Source organism: Hemiscyllium ocellatum, chromosome 4, assembly GCF_020745735.1.
Source record: "Hemiscyllium ocellatum isolate sHemOce1 chromosome 4, sHemOce1.pat.X.cur, whole genome shotgun sequence".
NCBI lineage: Eukaryota > Metazoa > Chordata > Chondrichthyes > Orectolobiformes > Hemiscylliidae > Hemiscyllium > Hemiscyllium ocellatum.
In genome coordinates this window covers 77,371,601-77,398,169 of record NC_083404.1, presented here as the reverse complement: position 1 = coordinate 77,398,169, position 26,569 = coordinate 77,371,601, and the positions used below count along the sequence as shown (strand labels likewise).

Here is a 26,569-nt window from a genome sequence, read left to right as displayed (position 1 = left end):
GTTGTGCTTTTCCAGTACACTCTCGACATTGTTAAAGAGGTGTCCAGATTAAAGTAGCATATTATTTATTTTATTGCTTTCTTGAAGGGAGCAAGATTTTAAATTGATGACCCTCAAGAATGAGCAAGATTCTAAACTGATTACCCTCCATAATTAGCAGCGATTTGACAATGACAACAATTGAATTTGATTCTATTTCCAAGTTTAATTCAAAATATTTTGGTTTTTGATTTAATTATACTGTGCCATTTTCTCATCTAAATAAATCTTCTCTCAATTCAAATTGATACAGTAATTATTAAGTATTGTTTGAGAACAACCAAGAATATAATCCCTAACGTATCTCTTTTCTCCATAGATCAGGGACACTGGGCAATCACAGCTTTGCTTTCTGAGATGAACTGACTCAGCAAATACTAAAAACACCTTTGGAGAAACCTATTATAGACGATTTTTTTGAAGGACCTATTATCAAAACATTCTTGGTGACTGAACACTTTGAATATAATCTTTAACATGTCAAGAACAGAAAAGGGACATTCCCCAGGTTGTCTGTATCTCCTGTCAGTCCCTCATGCCTGACATTAACAACAGCTCTGGACAGCTATTGGAAAATTATATAAAATAAAGTTTAAAGCATACTTCAGTTCCTGGGAGCTGGCTGCCATAAGACTTTTAAGGCTCTTGTCAGCCAAAGGACAACCAGATACGCTGTAAAAGGAAAGCAAACATTTAATTTCCATTACTTTTCTGATGATATATTAGCATTTTCCAAACAAGAAAAAAAGTAATATGTTGGAGAAACCTTTACCTGCAAACAAAGACTCGTTTTTAGATTCAAATGACCCAATTACGTTATAGGATATTTGTTTCTGACTATTTCATTGGATATGTAAAAAAGTTCAAATTTCAATAATTATTGTGAATTTTGATGAACATGTTAACAGATTAATTTGTTAAAGGTTATAGTTAACTTCCTTACTGAATTCAAAATGATAACAAATATTTAATTAGCACTGAACACTGCATGAGTAGCTTAATATATATGATCTTTCACCGCAAATTACTTTTATGAAATATATTATGAGATTATAAAGTATTATTTATCATTGCTGCTTAGTCACTTACAAGGTCCTTAAGACAAACTCCATCTGTTTAATGGCAGGCTCTGAACTATGCAAGTTAGAATGTTCCTTGCAAACACATTCAGGACAAGCAAAGGTCTCTATGAGTGGCCATAGGTACCCAGATGGGCCCCAGCTGCACCTGCCTCTTTGTTGGCTATATCAAACAGTCCCTCTGGAGGTAGTGTACCCCCACACTTCCACCGTCACATCGATGACTGCATTGGTGCAGCATCCTGCATCCAGACTGAACTGAAGCAGTTCATCGACTTCGCCCACAACTTCCACCCTGCCCTCAAATTCACTTGGTCCATCTTGGACACAGCCCTCCCCTTTCTTCACCTCACCATTTCAATCTCTGGTGACAGTCTCCAGATGGATGTTTACTAAAAACCCACAGATTCCCATAATTGCCTGGACTACACCTCCTCCCACCCAGTACCTTGCAAGAATTCCATCCCATTCTCCCAATTCCTCCATCTCCGCTGCATTTGTTTGGATGAGGAGACATTCCACTCATGAGCATCCCTGATGTCCACCTATTTTGAACAATGTGCTTACCCCTCTGTCACCCAGACAGCCCTCCCCCGCACTCCTCCATTCCTCACCCCAACGCAATAAAGACAGAGTTCCCCTTGTCCTCACTTACCACCAGTCTCTGCATCCAATGCATCGTCTTCAAACACTTCCGCCAACTCCAAATAGATCCCACCACCAAGAATATCTTCCCCTTCTCATCCCTCTCTGCCTTCTGCAAGGACCATTCCTTCTGACAGTCCTTGGTTCATGCCAACATTGCCACTGAACCCTCAGGTAACTACCCCACAACCAGAAAAGATGCAAAACCTGCCAATACACCACCACCTCTCGTCCATCCAGGGCCCCAAACAGTCCTTCCAGGTGAGAGAGAGGTTCACCTGCCTCTCTTTCAACCTAGTTTACTGCATTGGGTGCATCTAATGTGGTCTTTACATTGAGGAGACCGATCATAAACTTAGGGAACGGTACGCTGAGCATTGCAGTTGGGTCTACAGGGGCTGACTGGATCTCCCAGTCACCGCCCATTTCAATTCCCCTAACCACTCCCTTTCCGACATGACCATCTTTGACCTCCTCCATTGCCAAAACAAACCACAGCTCTTACTGGAAGAACAACATCTTATTTTTAGCATGGGCACCCTACAGCCGGAGGGCTCAACATTGAGTTTTCCAAATAACCCCTCTCTCCATCCCCGACTCTGTTTCCAGCCCCTGCCCCTCCCTGCCAGCAGTCCCTGAGACCAACAGGATTCATTGCTCCCATTGACCAAAATGTCATGCCCTCTACCTGTCTTCTCCTATCCTCACTTCTCCACCCTTCCCCCATCACTGCCTTTATCTGCTGCTCCCCCTATACCCACCCACAGTCCTGAAGAAGGATTACACCCCAAACGTCTGCACCTCCTGAAGCTGCCTGGCTTGCTGTGTTCTTCCAGCCTCCTGCCGGTCTACTTTGGATTCCAACATCTGCAGTTTTTTTGTCTCTAACCAAGGTCTCTATGAAGACAGCCTCCACTCCTGTGGGGCTCAGTACAAACCCTCTATGTATTTGCGATGAAACATATTGCTAAGGAGTGTCCCTTTTGTCCGTACATTAAATGGCTGACTAATCACCTTAAACTTAACACATGAGAAGGCAATCATTTGGCTCTGGGAATTTGCATTCACTAAATAAATAAACCTCATGGTATCTTTGGATTTCAATGGAAGCATTTACAGCAATACTAATATAAATTCAAGGTATATATCCTGATTTTTCTTTGGCTATCAGTACTTACCTTGTGCATTATAAAGTAATTTCAGTTTGGAGCACGCTAAGTTAAGTTGTCCAAATTTCAATTATTCACTGAAATAACCATTATCAGTCATCAATCTCTATTAAAGTCACATTGCTACCAAGAAACTAGAGAAAGATATGTTTTAAAATAATGCAATAATGAATATCAAAAAGTGCATCTTTTAATTTCCTTGAATTGGTATGTTATTACAATGTAGGATATGATTGAATTACATAGATACAAAATAAAAACTGAAAGAATTGTGGATGCTGTAAATTAGAAACAAAAATAGAAGTTGCTGGAAAAGCTCAGTAGGTCTGGCAGCATCTGTGAAGAAAAATATAGTTAATATTTTGGATCAGGTGATCCTTCCTCAGAACTGATGGTAGCGAGAAAAATGTTGGCTTATATGCAGAAGATAAAGTGGGGTGAGGAGGTAAGGAGTAAACAATAGATAGGAATGGAGCCCAAAGAGAAACAGAACAGTTGGACAGACAAAGGAGTCAATAACAATCTGACTGGGTGAATAGCTGTTAATGGAGACTGTTAGTGGCTAACAATAGGGAGTGTGCAATGGCAGACTATGTGATAACAAGATTCGAGTGGTGCTGGAAAAGCACAGCAGGTCAGGCAGCATCTGAGGAGCAGGAAAATCAACATTTCAAGCAAAAGCCCTTCATCAGGACTAGAGGCAGGGTGCCTGCAGAGTGGAGAGATAAATGAGAAGGGGGGTGGGGGTGGGGAGAAAATAGCATAGAGTACAATAGGTGAATGGGGGTGGGGATGGAGGTGATAGGCCAGAGAGGATGGTGGAGGAAGGTAGCATACAGTATAATGGGTGAATGGGGTTGGGGATGAAAGTGATAGGTCAGAGAGGAGGGTGGAGTGGATAGGTGGAAAGGAAGATAGGCAGGTAGAACAGGTCATGAGGGCAGTGCTGAGCTGGAAGGTTGGAGCTGGGGTGAGGTGGGGGAAGGGGAAATGAGGAAACTGGTGAAATCCATATTGATGCCATGGGATTGAAGTGTTCTGAGACAGAAGATGAGGCGTTCTTCCTCCAGGCATCAGGTGGTGAGGGAGCGGCGGTGGAGGTGGCCCAGGACCTGCATGTCCTTGGTAGAGTGGGAGGGTGAGTTGAAATGTCGGGCCACAGGACGGTGGGGTTGATTGGTGCGAGTGTCCCGGAGATGTTCCCCAAAGCACTCTGCTAGGAGGCGTCCAGTCTCCCATTTATCTCTTCACTCTGCAGGCACCCTGCCTCTATTCCTGATGAAGGGCTTTTGCCTGAAATGTTGATTTTCCTGCTCCTCGGATCCTGCCTGACCTGCTGTGCTTTTCCAGCACCACTCTAATCTAGACTCTTGTTTCCAGCATCTGCAGTCCTTGTTTTTACCTATGTGATATCAAGTCCTAGTGTGTGGGGAAGGGGCTGAAACAAAGGGGAATTCAGGTACTAAAATTATTGAACTTGATATTGAGTCTAGAGGGCTGCAGGGCCCCCAAGCAGTAAATAAAGTGTTGTTCTTTCAGCTTACACTGAGCTTTGCTGGAACACTGCAGCAGGCTTGTGACAGAGATGTTGGCCAGGGAACAGGGTGGTGTGTTAAAGTGGCGAGCAACATGAAGCTCAGGTTCTTTTTTGAGGGCAGAATATAGATGTAATGCAAAGCAGTCACACAGTCTAGGCTTTCTTGCCCCAATGTAGAGGAGACCACATTGTAGCAGTGACTGCAACAGACTAGACAATGGGAAGTGCAGATAAAGTGCTACTTCACCTGGAAGGTATGTTTGGGCCCTCAGGTATTGAGGAGGAAGGAGGTAAATGGGCAGGTATTATAAAATTCAGCGGTTGCTGGGGAAGGTGTCTTGGGGCTGTGGGGTGGTCTTGGGAGCAAAGGAAAAGTGGACCAGAATGTCACGAAGGAAATGGTCCCTGTGGGGAGGTGAATGTGTCTGGTGGTTGCATCTAGTTGTGTTTCAGGCACATACACATAATTTTCTGTTAGTATTGGAAGGACAGTGTTTCAAATAAACATTTTCTTCATATGACATTTTAAATATTAAAACTGGCAACATTTTTTCCACTGTCTGTAAGACCACACAATCTGTTACCAATATGCTGCCACGAACCTGGGCCCCATACAACTAAATTTTTACCATGCAAATAAATACTAAATTGGGCTCATTTCTTTATACATTATGTATGTCTTAACAATGATGTTCATAAATATCATTTTTTTTATTGCTTATAGAAACAGACCAGATTCTCATTTACTGGGGAAAAAAGATATTTGTGGCTTTTCATTCAATGGATAAACTCCAAGAGAAAACTCAATTTAAATCACTTAAGATTCAGATGTAGTTCTTTTAAAATCACAAATGTGCGATACTATTGCAGTGTGTCCAGTTAGATAAGCACAACAGCCACTTGAGACATTTTGAAAACAAATATGCAGCTTACAAAAGAGCAGTTTTTAATTTAGCCACAAACCGCAGGCCAATTTTCTGTTTCTAAAAGATACAGTTGCTGGCAGAACACATAATGGAGAAATTATGCATGTTTTGTGCAAATCATTTTCATAACTCGTGATCCAGGCTGTGGTTATCCACACTTGTGTATGAGAGCAGCAGCTATAGAGCACCATGTGTTATGAGCAAGACTAGAACTTTAGGTTGTTCATCAGTACTATACCTTCAACACATGCACTACATGAATCTGCAGGTTCTTATTCCTAGCCAGTAAAATTTAAATGCTTTCAGAAATCATATCTGAATTTTTTTGCTTCTGTCAAAACTTTAAAGAAAAATGAAATTGTAAAAGATCTTGAAGGTCCTTTTGACCCAAAAATTGAGATGATTTTCACAAGATGTCAAATCAATGCATTTCATTCAAATTCAGGAACTGATTCAGACATTATATTGTATCATTGTAGATGGAATCAGCTTTGGAAGCAAAAGCGAGTGTGTAATCACACAGAGTGCACAAAATATATTTGTCTTTTAGATTAGACTTACAGTGTGGAAACAGGCCCTTCGGCCCAACAAGTCCACACCGACCCGCCGAAGCGAAACCCACCCATACCCCTACATTACCCCTTACCTAACACTACGGGCAATTTAGCATGGCCAATTCACCTGACCCGCACATCTTTGGACTGTGGGAGGAAACCGGAGCACCCGGAGGAAACCCACGCAGACACGGGGAGAACGTGCAAACTCCACACAGTCAGTCGCCTGAGTCGGGAATTGAACCCGGGTCTTCAGGCGCTGTGAGGCAGCAGTGCTAACCACTGTGCCACCGTGCCGCCCACTAATGAAAGCTTAACTCTCCTACGTGAAAAAGTAAACTACAACTCAAAAATAAGTACTTCCAGCATACACACAATGATGATATCAGGGAAATATCCCAGGCAAAATAATGGGCAGAATCTCCACAGCTTTTTATTTGGTGGGTGGGGGAGTGTCCTCTGTCTTGCTTACACACAAGGTTGAAAACATACCAACTTTGATCCAGTGTCAACTGCATCATAGCAATATAAAATTGCTGCCACAACATGCCGAGTGATAAAGTAATCCACTGTTTTTCTCTTCAACGAGCAAATTTGTTTGAATTTGAGGCACTGCTAGGGGCAATCGCATTAATCATGCATCTGCTGATTCAGTAATGTTACCCAACTGGCACTTTTTGTGCTGGTCACTCTTTTTATACAAATGAACATTATGACTTTAAGCAATCATGCTCATTATATTTTTAACATTAATTGCATCCTGTCCTGACAGATAAATAACTAAACCAATGTTAACTTAAAATTGACCTGCGTTTGCTGTTTCTGCATTACTTTTTAGTATCTGATACTGGAAAACAACACCACAGCAGCCACATCCTCACACTGAACTGTAAGCATGCAAGGGCTTAGTTCAATGATGGTTTGTTTTCTCGGGATATCACTCTCCCAGTAAAGCATGGACCTTGGTTAGGGTCACAGAATCATAGAGGCCTACAGCATGATAACAAGCCCTTTGGCTCAACTTGTCCATGTTGCTCAGCTGTCACAATTAAACTGGTTTCACATACCCGCATTTGGTTCATATTCCTCCATAACTGTCTCTATACCTGTACCTGTCTAAACTTTCTTAAATGACAAAATTGTTCTTGCTTCCGCCATTACTTGTGGTAGACACTCACCACCCTTTGTGTGAAAACATTGCCCCACTAGACTCTTTTGTATCTCTCCCCTTTCACTTTAAACCTATGCCCTCTAGATTTCCCCTACCTTGGGGAAAAGCTGTTGGCTATCTGCCTTATCTATGCCTCTCATGATTTTATAGACCTGTCTAAGGTCATCCCTCAGTGTCCTACACTTCAGAGAAAGAAGTCACAGCCTATCAAACCTCTCCTTATAACTCAAACCTTCCAGTTCAGGTTGCATCCTAGTAATTGTTTTCTGCACTCTTTCTAGTTTACTAATATCCTCTCCATAGTAGTTTAAACAGAACTGCATGCAAATACTCCAAACATGACCTCACCAATATCTTGTACAGCTGCAACAAGATGTCTCAACTCCTTTAGAGTAAGTGAGGACTGCAGATGCTGGAGATCGGAGGAGGAGTGTGGTGCTGGTAAAGCACAGCAGGTCAGGCAGCATCTGAGGAGCAGGACAATTGATTTTTCAGGCATAGGCCTTTCATCAGGAAAGTCCTGATGAAGAGCATATTGCTGAAATATCAATTCTCCTGCTCCACGGATGCTGCCTGACCTGCTGTGCTTTTCCAGCACCACACTCTCATCTCAACTCCTTTAATCAATACTCTGACCAATGAAAGCAAGCATGCGGAAAGCCTTCATCCCCACTCTGTCTACCTGTGACTCCACTTTCGAAGACCTGTGAACCCGTACCTTTAGATCTTTGTTCGATAACAGTTCCAAGAGTCCTGCTATTGACTGTGTAAGTTCTGCCCTGGTGTGACCCACCAAAGTGCAACATCCTGCATTTATCTAAACTTAACTCAACCTGTCAATCCTCAGCCAACTGGCTCAGTTGATCAAGATCTTGTTGCATTTCTTGATAACTTTCTTCACTGTCCACTATACCCCCAATCTTTTGTCATCTAGAAACTTACGAACCATACCTTCTAAATTTTCATCCAAATATAGATTATGAATAACAGTGTACATGGCACTGATCCTTGTGGTACACCGCTGGTCAAAGGCCTCCACTCTGAAAAACAACCCTCTATCATGAACTTCTGTCTTCTACTGTCAAACCAATTTTGCATCCAATTGGCTAGCTTTCGTGGATCCCATGAGATTTAACCTTACTCAACAATCTACCATGCGGTATCTTGTCAAAGTCCATGTAGATAATATCTACTGCACTGTCCACATCCACTTTCCTGGTCACTCCTTCAAAAAAACTCAATAAAATTCATGAATCATGGTTTCCTATGTAGAAAGTCATGCTGATTATCCCAGTACCCTTGTCTCTCAAAACGTCTGTGGATCCTCAGAATCCCCTCTAGTAACTTACCCACCACAGACATTAGACTCACCAGTCTGTAGTTCTCAGGCATTTCCCTGCATTTTTCCTTTTATAATGTTTAGGTTAGATTCTCTACAGTGTGGAAACAGGTCCTTCAGCCCAACAAGTCCTCAGTGACTCTCCGAAGAGTAAAACACACAGACCTATTCCCCTACCCTATATTTATACCTGACTAATACACCTAACACTATGGGTAACTTAGTATGGCCAGTTTACCTGACCTGCACATCTTTGGATTATAGGAGGAAAGCAGAGCACCCAGTGGAAACCCATGCAGACATGGGGAGAATGTGCAAACTTCATACAGATAGTTGCCCAAGGTGGGAATTGAACCTGCGCTGTGACGCAGCAGTGCTAACCACCAAGCCACCGTGTCGTCCATATTTCTGTTCTGCAGCATAGATCTGGATGTGGTTATATAGTACAAGTCAAGTGACCACATGCCCAAAACTGAACATTCTAAATTGACCCCAGGCCAGAAAAATGAGGCCTGACAGAAAATTGGCCAAACTAAGTTCAACAGCAGCCAGCAGCTCCTTATCAAAGCATGACATTGGATTCCTTGCAAAGCCTCGATGGCCGACTGTGTCAACAGCAAAATGCAACACTTCATTGTAATACAGCAAACCTTGTTTTAACCGGCACCTTATGAAGTGGCACTCTGGATAAACCAGCAAAAATTATATAAGTAAAATACTGGAAGTTTACTGCATTATCACAATCTCCTTGATGTCCAATTAGTCAGTTGAGGCGCGAGTGAGAAAACTCTCTGCTGGTAAGTTTTATTTTAGGCAAAGTTGCTTTATTACTTAAGTGATTTATGCTGTAAATAAAGTATAACAGTGATGTGCATCGCCTCTGCATGATGTTTCTATTACTTAGTTGTATTTTTACACTGATTGTGTAGACCTCTTGGTCAACTGGAATATTTGATCAACTGACAGACTCCTGGTCCCACAGGTACTGCTTAATAAAACGTTTGCTGTAATTTGAGGGTTCATGGCTGCTATTACTGATACGTTGTTCTATTCCTAACATCTCCAATAGTCTATTGGTTCAATGATTTCGAATAGATGTTGCTGTTGCTACATTGCTCTTGGCCTTGTTTCACAGGTGAAAACAGAATGAGACGGCAATTATAACCTCGCGAGGGAAATGCAGCATGTGAAGAACCCCTTAGAAGGCAGAGGTGGAGATTCCATATCTACTGACGTCTCTGTTATTTTCTATATCTTTCAGACACAGAGTGCAGGCATATTCAAAGGATGTCCCAGATCACTGATCTGTGCCATCTGCTGCAGCAGGACTTGTGCTCTGAAGGAATGTGTGAACGTTACATCTTCATGGCCATCAGGGTTTCAACTGCCTTTTTTTTAACACTAGTGACTCGATTCAAGGGACAACTAGGGATCTGTATGGTATCTCCAAATCCTCAGCCTGCAAATGCATCCAGGATGTCACTGATGAAATTTTCTCCAGAACACACCTGTTTAAATCCAGTGAGGCCCAAAATTGGACATTCTAACTTGACCCATAGGCTGAAGAAATCAGGCCCCAAAGAAAATTGGCCAAACTAAATTCAACAGCAACCAGCATCTATCAGCTACAGAGAATAGAAGTCACAACATTTCAAAGGAACCAGTTACAATCAGTCCGAGGTTTGTGTATAACCAGAATATATGCACTTTACACCTCCTGGCATGGCAACGGTGACCACACTGGATGATTTGAACCAGTCATAACACTGTTGGCCAAAGGCCACAGTATACTTTGGAAGGTCTGGGGCAAGGAGCATAAAAACACACCTGGGATCCAACCCCTCAATGAAGACCTGCAGTTAAGACTCTATCTAGCCCAGCAGCGGCAATCCACACCTGGAGAGAGAGAGAGACAGAAGATCTGCTCTGACCCAGGAGAACAACCTTTTTGCAGGAGACCAACCTTTTTGGAAGAGAGTCAGTCCCACATTGATTAGATTAGATTACTTACAGTGTGGAAACAGGCCCTTCGGGGGAAACAAGTCCACACCGACCCGCCGAAGCGCAACCCACCCATACCCCTACATTTACCCCTTACCTAACACTACAGGCAATTTAGCTTGGCCAATTCACCTGACCCGCACATCTTTGGACTGTGGGAGGAAAACGGAGCACCCGGAGGAAACCCACGCAGACACGGGGAGAACGTGCAAACTCCACACAGTCAGTCGCTTGAGTCGGGAATTGAACCCGGGTCTCAGGCGCTGTGAGACAGCAGTGCTAACCACTGTGCCACCGTGCCGCCCATGGTGAGGAAGGAGTTTCCAATGGCCCAGCTCAAACACATGGATTGTTACAGGTAATACCTTTTCTCAGACAGTTAGAGCTGGACAGGGAGCAAATATTGTGGGAAATGCTCACATGCATTTTTAAAGGAATATTATGTTAATAAAATTAAGGTGAACTGCAAATTGAATTCTCTGCCCCTTTAAAAACTGAAAGAGCTGCAGATGCTGTAAATCAGAAGCATTTACAGCATGCTTCTGTAAATTGCTGGAAAGGGTCAGTAGAAATTGCTGGAAAGGGTCAGTAGGTCTGGCAGCATCTATGAACAGAAATCAGAGTAAACATTTTGGGTCCAGTGACCTTTACTCAGTTCTGACCCGAAATTTAACACAGATTTCTCTTCACAGATACTGCCAGGCCTGTTGAGCTTTTCCAGCAATTTCTGGTTTTGTTTCTGATCCCTTTGTTTGCCTCACTGGCAAAAGACTTAGGTAAACTCTTTTTAATACATAAACTGGTCAAAACAAAGACAACATTGGTGTCTCTGAGTGGGCATCTATTAGAAGTGTTTGTATAATCTCTAAAGTCAAACCACATCAATCTTGAACAATTGGACATTTAGACCCAGCTTAAATTAAGATGGCAGCTGGCTCATCTGACAGCCAGGATTCAAATCACTGGAAGAAAGTAAAGGTTTCTGACCCAGTGATTGTTTATTATAAGTTCATATTGGTTGTAATATTTCAGTAATGTAAGATTTTTATTCACTTAGTTTCTTCAATATTAAAAGAAACAAAATAAACAAAAACAATCATGACATTTTTTCAAAAGGACTTTTTTACGAGCTTTTCAGTGACCTACAGTGAGTAGGTGAAGTTTTTTTATATATGTAGAAGCTGAAAAAAACTGTACCAGTTTAAAGGGTTTTTTTTAACATTGCAAGAGGTTTTTTGAATAGCTGAGGAGTTTTTTTTAAACATTATGTTTTTGTTGGGGGAAGTCCTTCACATAGTTGGTTTTTTAATAAACCCGAGGAATTTATTGAAGAGGAGTTGTTTTAATTCAATTAATCAGTGAACTGCTTGATTTTATTTCAGATTTAGATGTTTGAATTTTTAAAAAAAAATTTGCTTTTTAACATTACTTTCCATAGGCAATGAAAGTCAGTTTATTTTATATATAAGATGTTATTGAAAGTAACTTTTTTTTAGGCTTAATGTTATTGAGGGCATATAAGAGGCACAGAGTCAGACGGTTAGTAGATTTAGTAAAATGATTACACAGCAGAATCATTCAGATAGGAAAGGTAAAAAATTAGTTCAAAAGTCTCCAGTGGCTACTCGCCTATCAAATAGATATTCAGTTTTGGGTACTGTCAAAAGTGATAATCTCTCTGAGGAAAATAGAAGGAGTGGTCAGTTTTTGGACGCTAGAAATGATTCTTCTGTTAGGCAGCGTTTGACAAAATTTATAAGAATAATTGTTATAGGGGACTCTATTGTCAGGGGCACAGACAGGAGATTCAGTGGCAGTGAGTGTAAAATTAGATGGTATGTTGCTTCTCTGGTGCTAGGATTAAGGATATTTCCAAATATTTCAAGCATGTTTGTTAAAAGGGAAATTGAGAAGCTGGAAATCATTGTACACATTGGTAGGAATTACATTTTTGGGGAGAAGATTAAAGCTTTACGGATATAAGAGATTAGGTAGAAGACTTAAAAAATAGAACCTTAAAAGTAGTAATCTCTGGTTTACTCCCGTTGCCAAACTTGAATCAGGGACCAAACAAAAGTATAAAGGAGGTTATTATAATGGTGTGTTGTTCAGGGATTCAGAAATTTGGACAACTGGAATCTCTTCTGGGACAGAAAATACCTATTCAAAAAGGATGGGTTTAACTTGAACTGGAAAGGGACCAATATTTTAGTAGAGAAATTTGCTAGTTTCATTCAGGAGACTTTATCTTGCCAGAGAGGTGGGGTGGAGGAATTTTAAATAGTAATGTAAAGAGAAAGATTAATGATGATGGTTTTGAATGTGAAAAGAGCAAGTCAATTAGCAAAGAAAGACAACATGGTAACTGAAGAATTAAATTGCATTTATTTCAATGCAAGGGGTCTTACAGGTAAGGCTGATGAACTCAGGCAATGTTTAGAAACAGGTGGTTGAGATGTCAAAGTTATTACAGAAAATTGGCTGCAGGATGGACAAGATGGGCAGCTCAATGTTGTAAATTCTATAGGAAGGATAGGAAGGGAGGTGAGAAAAGAGGAGGAGTGACATTTTTGATTAAAGAAAAGATCACTGCTGCAACTAGAGAAGATATTTCTGAAGCATCATTCACTGAAAATAAATGGGTAGAAATTAGAAATATGAAAGGAAAGATCACCTTGAAGGGGTTGTACATAGGACCCTGATAGAGAGAAATTGAGAACCAAACATGTAGAGAGGTCTCATGTATACATAAAATGGTTGTAATAGTGGGAGATTTTAATTTTTCAAACATTGACTAGGGCTACCATACTGTTAAATGTTTGCAAGATGAAAAATTTGTCAAATGTGTTCAAGAAAATTTTCATTATGAATATGCAGATGTTCCTACTACAGAAAGAACAAAACGTGACCTTTTGGGCAAGAAGACAGAGCAGGTGACAGAAGCGAAAGTAGGGGAACACTTTGGGTCTAGCCATTATAATTCTTTTAGCTTTAAAATGGTTAAGAAAAAGGATAAACCTTCCACAAAAGATTTTAATTGGAGTAAGGCCAATTTTAATGGTATGAAACAAGAACTTTCCAAAGTTGATTGGAGTAGACTGTTCGCAGGTAAAAGGACATCTGACAAGTGGGAGGCTTTCAAGAATATGATGATGAGTGTTCAGTGGCAGTATGTTCCTGTTAGAATGAAGGATAGGCCTGGTCAGATTAAGGTCAAAGGATGAAAGAAGTTATTGAGGTTTGAATCAGGAATAAAAGAGAACCTTGTATTTGTTAAAGACAACTGGGTTCAAATGAATCTCTTTATCAAAATAAAGAGTGTAGGGGCATTCTTAAGAAGGAAATCAGGAAAGAAAAGAGGATATATGAGATAGCTTGGCAGATAAGATGAAGTGATTCTACATTAATAGTAAGAGGGTAATGAAGTAGAGGGTGGGGCCGCTTAAAGATGAAAGAGTGTTGAACCTAGGAGATGGGAAGATATCAAATGGATATTTTGTGTCCATTTTTATTGTGGGGAAAGAAATAAAGGCTAGAAAACTCAGGGAAATAAATACTGATATTTAAAAAACACAGTCCACATTAAAGAAGAGGAGGTTCTAGAGGTCTTAGAGAATGTAAATGTGGATAAATCTCTGGGACCTGATCTAATTTCTCCCAGAATGGTGTGGGAAGTAAGGAAGGAAATAGAAATACTTGCATCATCTATAACTATGGGCAAGGTGCCTGATGACTGGAGGGTGGCTAATGTTGTGCCTTTGTTTAAGAAAGGTTGTAAGGAAAAACTGGGGAACTAGAGTCCTGTGGATCTGACTGTAGTGGATACGTTGTTGGAGGTGATTCTAAAAGAAAGGATTTATAAACATTTAGAGAGGCAAAAATTGATTAGGAATAGTCAACTTAGTTTATGCGAGGAAAATCGTGTCTCACAAACTTAGTTGAGTTTTTTGAGGAGCAGAGTTGTAAATGATGTTTACTTGGACTTTAGTAAAGCCTTTGACAACGTTCTGCATGGTAGACTAACTAGGAAAGTGAGGTCACATGGGATTCAGGGTGAGCTTGCAATTAGAAACATAATTCGCTTAACAGCAGGAAACAGAGTGGTGGTAGAAGGTTGCTTTAGGACTAGAGGCCTGTGACCAGTGGTATTCCACAGGGATCAGTTCTGGGTTCTGTTTTGTTTGCCATTTATATAAATGCTTTGGATGAGAATATATAGCATGGTTAGTAAGTTCATGAACAGATGGCACAGTGGACAGTGAAGAAGATTTTCTAAGATTATAAAGACATGTTGATCAAATGGGTCAATGGGCTGAAAAATAGCAGACAGAGTTCAATTTGGATAAATGTGAGGTATTGCATTTTGATGCAACAAAGAGTGGTAGAACTTATACAATTAATAATAGGGTCTTCGGTAGTGTTGTTGAAATGAAGGACCTATGGTTCAGGTATATAATTCTTCGAAGTTTGTATAACATATAGACAGGATGGTTAAAAGGCGTTTGGCAGGCTTGCCTTCATTTCTCAGTGCTTTGAATACAGGAGTTGGGAAGCCATGTTGAGGTTATACAGAACATTGATGAGGCCATCTTCTGGAGTACTGTATCCAGTTCTGGTTGCCCTGTTATAGGAAGGATATTATTAAGTTAGACATGGTTCAGAAGAAATTCACCAGGACATTTCTGCGTATGGAATGTTTGAGTTATGATGAATGGTTGGATAGGCTGAGACTTTTACCACTGAAGCATAGGAAGTTGAGAGGTGACCATGAGTGGAATAAATGGTAGATGTCTTTTCCCTAGGATGGGGGATTTCAAGACTGGAAGCATATTTTTAAGGTGAGAGGAAGGAGATTTTAAAAAGACATGAAAAGCAAATGTTTTACACAGAGAGTGGTTCATGTGTGGAGTGAACATCCTGAGGAAGTGGTGAATGGAGGCATTGTTACAATGTTCACAAGACATCTAGATTAGTACAAGAATAGGAATGTGGACCAGGAGCAGGCAGGTGGGACTAGTTTAGCTTGGGATTACGTTGGGCATGGACTGGCTGGACTAAAAGGTCTGTTTCTGTGCTGTATGGTTCATGACTCTGAGTGTTTATAACATGAAGAGAACAAACAGCCAAAATTCAGAGATTGGCGACAGAGAAAACAGAATGTGCCAGATTTATTACAGGATGAGAACCATGGAAAAGGAAATCTAACAAAGGCTGGTACAGAGTTGGGGACCTCGATAAAACAGAGACAAGGAAGTCAAGTGCAGAGTCAGAGGACTCACAGGTGGAAAGGAGTCAGAAATTGGGGTCAAAGACCCATGAGGTAAGAGATAATAAAAGGGGTCAGCGCCCCAATGTTGCAGGAGAGAGAAACTAGCTGAAATAAGTGCAGGTACTCACAACAGAGCGAGAGCAGTAAATGGAAAGAACACAATAAAAATAGCACCATGCCCAGAGTGAGAGGTGGTACTAAAAAACATTTTAAAATAAATAATGGCTCAGGAGGCTCAACTGGTGCAGTGAGTTTTTAAAATTCATTCACAGGATGAGGCATTGCTGGTTAGGCCAGCATTTATTGCCCATCCCAAATTGCCCAGAGGGCAGTTAAGAGTCGTCCACATTGCTGTGGGTCTGGAGTCACATGTAGGCCAGACCGGGTGAGTGAAGCAGATGGGTGTTTCTGACAATCAGTAATGGTTTCATGGTCAAAATTAGACTCTTAATTCCAGATATTTATTAAATTCAAATACCACCATTTGCCATGGCGAAATTCTAATCTGTGTCCCCAGAATATTACCTGCATCTCTGGATTAATAGTACAATGATAATATCACTAGACCATTGCCTCCCCTAAGTAAATATTTGATCTGGGATCCACAGGACAGAATTGCTGCCAGGTGGCACAGAAAGCTGAAGGGAAATGTGCTTTAAACCTCAGCAAGGCCACAGCGATAGTCAGCTGCATTAAGCAGCTAAGAGTCAGAGAATGTAAAAAGATGAAGCTAAGTAATGTACTGGAGGAACTGAAGGAGAACTGGAGAAAGTAAGAGTCAAAGCATCAGAGCAAGAGTGGGAGTGGAGACACCAGGTGAACGTATGGTACATTGGGACAGTTTCAGACGAATGCAATAGAGCATACCAGGAGGGCAACACATAGTCAGTGATCAGAATACAGGCAATTCTCACAGAGCTCAAGGCTAGTCACAAATATGATTGCAATTGCACAAATGGTTCAATAATGATGGATTGGACCCCAAGCAGGCAGTGGGGGAGGTGGCCAAAGTCAATAGCAACTTGTTAAAGCAAAAGTGTAACATCGACCAATAGTTTGTTAATATGGCAAATTAAGAAACCAGATGACTCTTAGTGGCTCACCACAAAGCCACCCCAATCGCAGCACTGACAAAAGTGACTAGCCCTGAAACCATGGTGAGCAGGTCCCACAGACAAAATATTTGGACATTATTAGTGGATTTTGATGTATCCGCTTTCACCGACACTGCCAATATAAATTTGCCAACAATACACATGGACCTACTTGATTCAAGGTTTTCACAATTCTCCATCAATATTTTATCAAAGGCTGGCTAAAGGGCTGGAGATATTTTCTCTGTAATGCTGTACTGCTTGATATAGTATGGGGAAATTCGACCTGAAAACAGAGACAAGGACTGAATATCTGACACTGTTAGAGGAAAGTTCACCCTCTCCATCACCCTAGGACTAAAAGTTAATTCCAAGAAGGTGCAGATGACTGAGTCCCACATCTCATTTTTGAGAACTGAACTGGCTTAGAGGAAAGGTGAAATCATGCTGAATTAAGATGTCCACTGGAACTCACATAGAGACCATAAGCTGTTTGCCTATCCTCAGGGATGTGAGCTCAGTGTGTTGCTTTCTGGGCTATGTAGGATGTGGTTGGAACTACGTCAATGGCTTCCCCACCAAAGCAGCCCCACTCTCCAGAATGCTATGTAGAAATGGACTGTGCAGTACAAGGATGCTGAATTAAACAGACTCTAGTTTAGGGTGCCACACTGCAAATACCCAGTCCAGACCTTCCCTTTGCCTTGGAATTCGCAGCCATAGGTGCCACACTGCAGCCATACATCTCCAAGAAACAATAAACTCAGATTGATCTCTTTCACCAGTAGAGCAGGGCTTCACTACTATGTGTGAGAAACACTTGCTAGCCATATTCTGGGTGGTACAACATTTCCTCTGTGTTATTGGCCTGAACCCCTTAACCATTCTAATGGAGCAAACACCATTTAACCTTTGTTGGAAAGTGGGATTAAAGATGATACCAATCAGTCAAAACCCCATAGCGTGCTGATCACTAATGTTACAAGATTGTGACATTAAGGTTAAATGTACCCAAGTGACCACTTTACTAGTTGTGTGGTGTAGTGTCATGTAGTGGCAATAAATGTCCTCAAGAGATCATTCAATCAAAATGAAGGAAAACCCAAAGGAACCTGGGAAGCAGAAGAGAAACCCTTCCAGAAGAATATTTATATTTCAGTCCTTAACGATGGAGAGTGGACACCAAAATATAGGATGTGGTATATATATAATATGAAGAAACACAAAGTGAGCACTGAAGCTTCCCAACAAAATGAGTGCTCATACTGATGAACCAGCAGCTGTAGTTTACATGGTCGGCCATTCTGAAAAATGTGGGCTCCCATCAGACATATAATGAGACAACAACATCTATATTTGCAACAGTTTGTCTGACTCTCTGGCACTGTGGGAAGGTAAAGGATTCATCTCTACCGACAGGAAACCATTACCATTTGTATCCCTTTCAAATTTATTCTTCAAACTGCCCAAGGTCACGCATATGGAATCTTTAAGGTTAGAACTCATCATTGAACATCCCCAAGTGGGAACATAAGGGCAGATGAATTGGTTAAGTAAATGCCCATGAAGGAGAACCATGGCAGCATCCCCATTCCAGAAAAAAACAGATGCCATCACTGTGAGACAAACCAAGGTTGAAGATCGGGTACAGGTCAGAGCAGTGATGATGAGTTAAAGCAAATACAGAGTCATCTTTGGACAGAAGTAATGTTTGACAGGGTTAAAGGACTGTGTTGATGGCCAGAAATGTGAAAATGCATGATGCATTTTGTCAAGAATTGTATCATCTGTGCCCAGAACAAATCAGACAAGTATGCCAATTAAGGAAAGTTAAGGCATACAAGGCTAGTAGCAAGACCATGGATTGACCTTCAAGTAGAATTTAGCCCCCTACCATCCTGTAAAGTGGGTTATTACTGGATCCTGATCATTGTGGACATTTTTAGTAAATAAGTAGAGCATTCTCCACTTGAACAACGATGGTTAAAGTTCCAGTGGACATCTTAATTCAGCATGCTTTCATGAAATGGGGGTCTTCACTGTAATATAGATCTGGATCAGGGAACCTATTTCACAGCCCAGGTAGTGCAGCTGGTGATGAAGAGATGAAAAGGTTCCAGATCCTCAATCAAGCAGGATTGCATACAGGATAAATCATGCCTTGAAAGGGCGTCTGCAGAAGGTTGTCCAACAAAACAACTTGACCTGGAAGATAGTTTCATCTTTGTCCTCTTGCTCATAAAGAAATCACCTACCAGTTATACTGGATCCACCCTCATGTTCTAATAACCATATGCCCCATGAACTGTTAATAGGACTGGTCTTGACAGAGCCGTAGGTCTCTGCCATGAGAAAACTGAAAATTCTATTTGAAAATGTACAGGCTGCACACATAGCAGCAGTCACCAGAATGCCAAAAAGGAAAGAAACGGAGAAAGGTGTACTTTGATGGGAAGGAGAAGTTGGTAGAGCAGTGGGTGAATTTCCACAGTTTCCAGCCAGGAACATTCTTGCCCCCACCATTCAGGTCCCACGTGGTGATGGACAAGGCTAGCCTGTTCATGTGCAGTATTTTGCTGTATACAGAAAAAAAATGGTGGTATCATGTAAATCAGTTAAAGGTTTATGGAGTCCAAAGTAACTGCCACCAAATCCATGTGTGTTTAAGAGAACTGGAGAAGTGGACCCTCACCTGAATCCGAATCAAGATCCTGGACTAGTCATTGACCCAGATACAATCTAAATTCCTGGTCCTGATCCAGCACCAACCCCAGTTTCCAATCCAGACCAGGATCCTGGACTAGCCCTGGTCACAGTCCCACCTGAGGTCTCAACCTCAGGAATTGAACCAAACTTGATCCTACCAATTTTGGTCAGAAGAGGTAGCCTCAATGTGCAGCAGCCCTGAAATGAAAGGGATAATGAGCTCTGTCCACCTGTGAAAGTGTCCTATGTGGCACTGTTGCCCAGAGATTAGACTACCTTTATGAAGGCAGTGATACCGACACTCCCTCTGAGACATGATGGAGAAGCAAGTCCCTAGCAGCCAGAACCTTCCTAAACTGGTGGCACGGATACACTCACATGCATGTGCATTCGCACGCACACACATGAGATTCTCAAAATGGTACTTTGTTCCCACTGGTACAGAGCATTGCATAGATCGTTTTGACAGTGACCTTTCAGCAACTTGCCGAGTTCATCAACAAAAAAAACTTCCATCTCATCTATTTTCACCTTACCTGAGGCCAGTGATATCAGAATTTGAAGGTCTGTGCTAAATATCCTGGGAACTGCTATGATACTTAAACATTAGGGAACACATAGGTTTCTGCCTCCTTACAAAATTCTCGTGCCTTGGACTGCTGGGAGATTAGGATTGCCTTCTTCAAACATGGTTGATGATACCTTTATCAAGTTCTCTGACAACTCTCAGTACAATGGTACAATGCTGCACATGGTTTCACTGGGGCCAATGTGGCGATGCCTGGACCAGTCACACTGGACTTTGCAGCACAGACCAGCAAAGGGGTCCTACATTAGTGAGAATACCACACTCCCTCGACAGTCATCAATATCACATTTCAAGGGCTCCTGATGTGTGAGGCCATCTGCAGTCAAGGAGTCAGTTGCTTGTGCGAAATGATAAATGCTTGGCCAGACAATTTTTTCATCCTTGGAATGTCTGAAGAAGCTGCTCATTTTACAAATGGGTACAACTTCACCAGATCTGACAGTGAAGATTTCACTAAAACAGTCAAATTAAATGTGCAAGTTCATATATAATTTTAAAAAGTGGAAGAAACATTGCAATGAGCTTCACTTATGTTCGTTCAGTAAGTTTTTCCTATCTCTTCTTGAACACTCTCTCCAAGAGCAAACCCAACATCTGCAGCTGGTTTGAAAGGACCCTATTCTGTATTTGACCCAACTGGTCTGGAAGACTGGGAGAAAGTAAGGACTGCAGATGCTGGAGACCAGAGTTGAAAAGTGTGGTGCTGGAAAAGCGCAGCAGGCCAGGCCGCATCCATGGAGCAGGATAATCGACGTTTCGGGCATAAGCTCTTCTTCAGGAATGAGGCTAGTGTGCCAAGCAGGCTGAGATAAAAGGTGGGGGGGGCGCTGGGAATACAATAGGTGGAAGGAGGTGAGGGTGAGGGTGATAGGCCGGAGAGGGGGTGGGGGCGGAGAGATCGGGAAGAAGATTGTAGGTCAAGAGGGCGGTGCTGAATCCAGGAGTTGGGACTGAGATAAGGTGGGGGGAGGGGTAATGAGGAAGCTGGAGAAATCTACATTCTTCCCATGTAGTTGGAGAGTTCCTAGGCTGAAGATGAGGCACTCTTCCTCCAGGCGTCGTGTGGCCAGGGTCTGGCGATGGAGGAGGCTAAGGACCTGCATGTCCTTGGCGGAGTGGGAGGGGGAGTTAAAGTGTTCAGCCACGGGGCGGTTCGGTTGGTTGGTGCGGGTGTCCCAGAAGTGAACCCTGAAACATTCCGCAAGTATGCAGCCTGTCTCCCCAATGTACAGGAGACCACATCGGGTGCAGCGGATACAGTAAATGATGTGTGTGGAGGTGCAGGTGAATTTGTGACGGATATGGAAGGATCCATTGGGGCCTGGGAGGGAGGTGAGGGGGTAGGTGTGGGCGCAAGTTTTGCACTTCTTGCAGTTGCAGGGGAGGGTGCCGGGAGTGGAGGTTGGGTTGATGGGGGGTGTGCACCTGACGAGGGAGTTGCGGAGGGAGTGGTCTCTCCAGAACACTGATAGGGGAGGGGAGGGAAATATATCTCTAGTGGTGAGGTCTGTTTTGAGTTGGCGGAAATGACGGAGGATGATACAATGTATCCGGAGATTGGTGGGGTGGAAGGTGAGGACCAGTGGGGTTCTGTCCTGGTGGCGATTGGAGGGGCGGGGTTCAAGGGCGGAGGTGCAGGAAGTGGAGGAGAAGCGGTGGAGAGCATCGTCGACCACTTCGAAGGGGAAATTGCAGTCTTTGAAGAAGGAGGCCATTTGGGTTGTTCGGTAGTGGAATTGGTGCTCCTGGGAGCAGATGCGGCGGAGGCGAAGGAATTGGGAATATGGCTTGGCGTTTTTACAGGGGGCAAGGGGGGAGGAGGTGTAGTCTAGGTAGCTGTGGGAGTAGTAAATGTTTGTGTTGAGTCAGTTGCCCGAGATAGAAATGGAGAGGTCTAGGAAGGGGAGGGAGGAGACGGTCCAGGTAAATTCGAGGTTGGGGTGGAAGGTGTTAGTAAAGTGGATGAACTGTTCAACCTCCTCGTGGGAATGCTGGGCCCTTCATTTCCTGGGTTATTTGGGCTAAGAGAGCACAGGTTTGTCAAGAGTATCCTGCCTATTTGCAGGCTCACTCTCCTCAGCTTGGTCCTGTACATGGCTCCTCTTCTCAATGGGTGCTTTCTGACACCACACCATTTCCTTGTGTTGAACAGACTCCTGCAATAAGGTCAGGCTCCATTGTCTCACATTCACCTGACCAGTAATGCTGATCACTAATAGCTACAGTAATAATGTGCAAGTCTGTAGACACAGCTGATTGACACAGAGTTGGACCTGGATCTCCGTGACTGTCACCAAGCTATCCATGGAGGCAACCAGACAGAAGCACACCGGAGCTAGTGCAGAACTGATAACACTGGTGGACTCCTCCATCCTTGTGTCTAGTTTGCTGACTACCTGTCACAAACATGTCTGGTGTTTCTCTGCCAATCTGTGCATTTTGATGAGTGGTTGAGTCCATGGAATCATCTTCTGCCTAGGACAGAGCATGTACTTGGTTTCCAGCAATGCTCTAAGTGTCAGAAACCTGGAACATTTCTTCCTTGACTAACTGCATACTTATGTTGTTATGTGCTCACTAAGTCTAATTTAGATAGTGTATCCACTGAAGTGAAAGTCAGGGAATTGGTGGAAGATACACATGAAAGCCTTGCTTGTGCATCCTCTTAGGATTCACAGGCTTCTTCCTCAGAGTTGAGGAAAGTTGAGATGAGCAGAGTTGAGGATTTCCACAGCTGACCTCTTAGGGGCTCTCTAATGGCTACATAAGAGAAGAGACAACATTAGTTGAGTAAGAGTGATACAATCTCAGAATGGCTTAACATTGGTGATAATGGGAAAGCAGGACAGCACAGCACAATGAGCTTTACTGGGTTACCTGGCCTTGGAAGTCTTGGTCTTCCTTCACGAGTGGTCGTGCTTTTCTTTGGTAAATTCCAACATCTTTTCCTTATATGGGGTGAGGAACTAGATGCCTACACTCTCCCTGTCTTAAGCTGGCTTTAATTCTCTCATTCCAGTTGTGAGACAATATTTCCAAAAATGAGATGAAAAAGCAAGAATCCAATATGAAACAAGTTGATGGGAAAACTAATTACTGCAGATGCTGGAATCTGTACTGCTGGAGATCAGAGTGGGCAAGGCAGCATCCATGGAAAGAAAGAAAGCTAATTTATTGAATCTAGACTGTTCATCAGAGCTGAAGTAGTGTGGAGGGGGCAGCATTTATGCAATAGTTGGGGGAGTGGGAAAGTGGAGTGCTAGAGGAAGAATGTTGATAGTTCAGGTTAAGTGATCAGAATGTGAGAATGACAGAACAATGGAGTGTCTAACTGCCAGACTGGAAAGAATGGGTAATCCCTCCGGATTAGGGGAAGGGGAAAGAGGACATGGTGACACAGAATGTAACAAGTAAAACTAAAAGAAAGGGAAGGGATTTTTTATTTAGAATCCCTACAGTGTGGAAACAGGCCATAAGACCCAACAAGTCCACATCAATCCTCTGAAGAGTAACTCACCCAGACCGGTTCACCTATCCTATTGCTCTACATTTCCACTGACCACTGCACCTAACTTAAATTCACCTAACCTGCACATCTTTGGACTGTGGGAGAAACCCGGAGCAAACCCACGCAGACATGGGGAGAATGTGCAAACTCTATACAGATAATCGCCTGAGGCTAGAATCAAACACGGGTCCCTGGAGCTGTGAGGCAGCAGTGCTAACCATTCAGCTACAATGCCACCCTAGCCACTATACCGAAGTGGGTTTACAATTTGAAGCTATTGAACTCAAGATTAAGTTCAGAAGGTTGTAAGGTGCCTTGCCTGATGATGAGATGTTGTTCCCCCAGTTTGGACTGTGATTCACAGGAGCGTTGCAGCATACCAAGGACAGATAAGTGGGCAGGATGTTGTGTTAAAATGACCAGCTATGGCAAGGTTAGGGTCATGCTTGTGCTTGGAAAGCTATGGGAAAACTACTATTGATGATACAGAAGTTGGTCAGGTGGTAACTCCCCAGTGAGTAGGAAGTGCAGAGGTAGTAGAGAGAAGATGGCGTCACTTATCGCATGAGGTGTGCAGAGGATCAGTGACCTTCTTTCTGGAAAAACAGCACTGCCATGGACAACTGGCTTTCTCCAGGCACACTGAGTTTGGTGGCAGGGCCTGTTTTACCAGTCAGCAAGGATAGGCACTGCCATCCTTTTTACCATCTCATCCATCAGCACTTCCAACCCTCTGCAGATGAACCGTGGAGCTAACTTGCCTTTCTGGGTTATTTCCTTTAGGATAATAGTGCAGGAGCACAGTGTGACTTTCTACCTTGTAGCGTTTTAAAAATGAAGCCAGCAGCATGAAGGCTGCAGCAGCAAGCGAGCATTTCCACCCCTCCTACCACATGACTCCATGAGACGAGAACCAGATGAAGAGTAAAGGATTGCATAAGAAAAGACAAAAGACATTCTGGTGATGGCAGAGTGAGCTTATTGAATCTCACTCAAAAATGAAAAAGTAAGCAGACTAATGTAGCAGCCCATTGCAATAAACACTACTAAAATATTCATGGTTTATGTTTCAAGAAATTAATGTTTCTTTGGGATGCTGGGATGCTTTCACATACCTGCGGTGGGATGCATAATTTCCAGTTACGTGGCCACTACCGTCACATCCTGGGGTTGGGCAACTAGGAAACAACATTACAAAAAAAATGATCAAATTGACAGCATAAGACAAAATATCTCCAGGCATTCAAGAATATACAATCATTACTCCATATGTGTGAGGGGTCTGTTCCCGAGAACCCTGCAAATGATGAAATCTGTAAGTTAAAATAGGTTAAAATGATTAAAAATATCACAGATACATGATTTTTGCCTGTGGATGTTAATTTCCGTTGTTACTTATTTTTTGGTACGTATTGGTGAATTTGTGATTCGTGATTTCACAGATACAGAGGATTTACTGAAATTATTTCCATCAAAAATATCCATGCCTAAATATTCCAGGAAGGTGGTTAAGATACAATTTCACTACTAAGAATTTGTACTATGATTTAATATTTTGGTTTTGCATTTAATGATAACTCTAAAGTCTGAATAATTGATATTTTGTTAACATTCTAAAGGAAATCATTTGTAACCACTTATCACACAGAGTTTTTGTAGAAAGGGGGAAAGCAAATCTGTAAATCAGGAGGGTTCCTACATACAGAAGAAGCTCAAGATTCGAACAATAGTTTCCAGCGGTTTCTTCACAATAATTACTTTTGGAAATTAGAAAGTACTCATTTCAAAATAAATAGATAAATAAAGATGTCTATTCATCAGGGCACTTTCCATAGTCTCAGTATGTTGTAAAATGATCTGCAGCCCAAGGAGTGCACTTAAAATGAAATCACTGTTGTAGGGAAATACAGCAGTTAATTTCCAAAGAGTAAGGTCCGACAAACTGGAGTGAGATAATACTCAATCCGTTCATCCTATGACAATTTTGGTGGCGAGTTTAGCATTAACCAGGATTTCCCTTGTTTTTCTTCAAATGGTACCATAGGATTACTTATGCCAACCTGACTGTGCAGATAGGTCCTTGGGTCAATAACTCATTGAGGATGGGCAAACTAAGAAAAGAATGGAAGTTGGAACAAAGGGAGTCTGGATGGTAACCTGTAACTAGTTGAGTGCCACAGGAATCATTGCCAGGGCCACAATTATTTCCAATATATGTTATTGACTTGGATGAGGGAAGTGAGTGCCAAGTTTCTGGATGACACAAAAGCAGGTGGGAACCAAGTGGCGATCATGGCACAAAGAATCCACTCAGGAATATAGACAGGTTAAGCAAGTGGGTAAAAACTTGGCAGATGTAAAATCATGTGGGAAAATGTGTAGTTATGCATTTTGACAGGAAGAATGGAGGAGCTGAATATTATTCAAATGAAGAAAGATTGCAGTAAGCTAACCACAGAGAGATTTGGGGGATCTCATCATAAATCATTCAAAGCTAGTATTCAAGTTCAGCAGCTAATACCAAACACATGTAATGTTGGCTATATTTCAAAGTGAAAAGAGTATAAAACTGGGAAGTGTTGCTAAAACTGTATAAAGCACTACTGTACTCAGATCATAGCTGAAATACCGTGAACAGCTTTGGTCCCCATACATAAGTAAAATTATGCTAGTATTGCAGGCAGTGTAGAGAAGTTGATCCTAATAAAGGATAGGTTTTCTTAATAAAGAGAGATTGAATAAGTTGAACGTGTGCTCATTGGAGTTTAGGAGAATAAATGGTGACCTTATTGAAACATGCAGGATTCTTTGGGGACTTGGCAGGGTAGGTGTGGAGAGGTTGTTTTCCCTTGTTAGATAATCAAGGACCAGGTGACATAATCTCGGAATAAAGGGTTTTCCATAAAAGATGAGATGAAAATGTCTTCTCTCAGTGGATAGTAG

General features: G+C 42.1%; 1 protein-coding gene across 1 annotated transcript in view; it reads right to left on the bottom strand.

Annotated features, from left to right (window-relative positions):
• Positions 1–26,569, bottom strand: part of st18 (ST18 C2H2C-type zinc finger transcription factor) — a 177,493-nt gene that overhangs the window by 43,240 nt on the left and 107,684 nt on the right. The window contains exons 10-11 of the mRNA XM_060824030.1: positions 24,742–24,804; positions 643–711 (exon numbers count right to left, since the gene is read on the bottom strand). Of these exons, the coding sequence (XP_060680013.1) occupies positions 643–711; positions 24,742–24,804 (132 nt within the window). The remainder of the gene's footprint in view (positions 1–642; positions 712–24,741; positions 24,805–26,569) is intronic.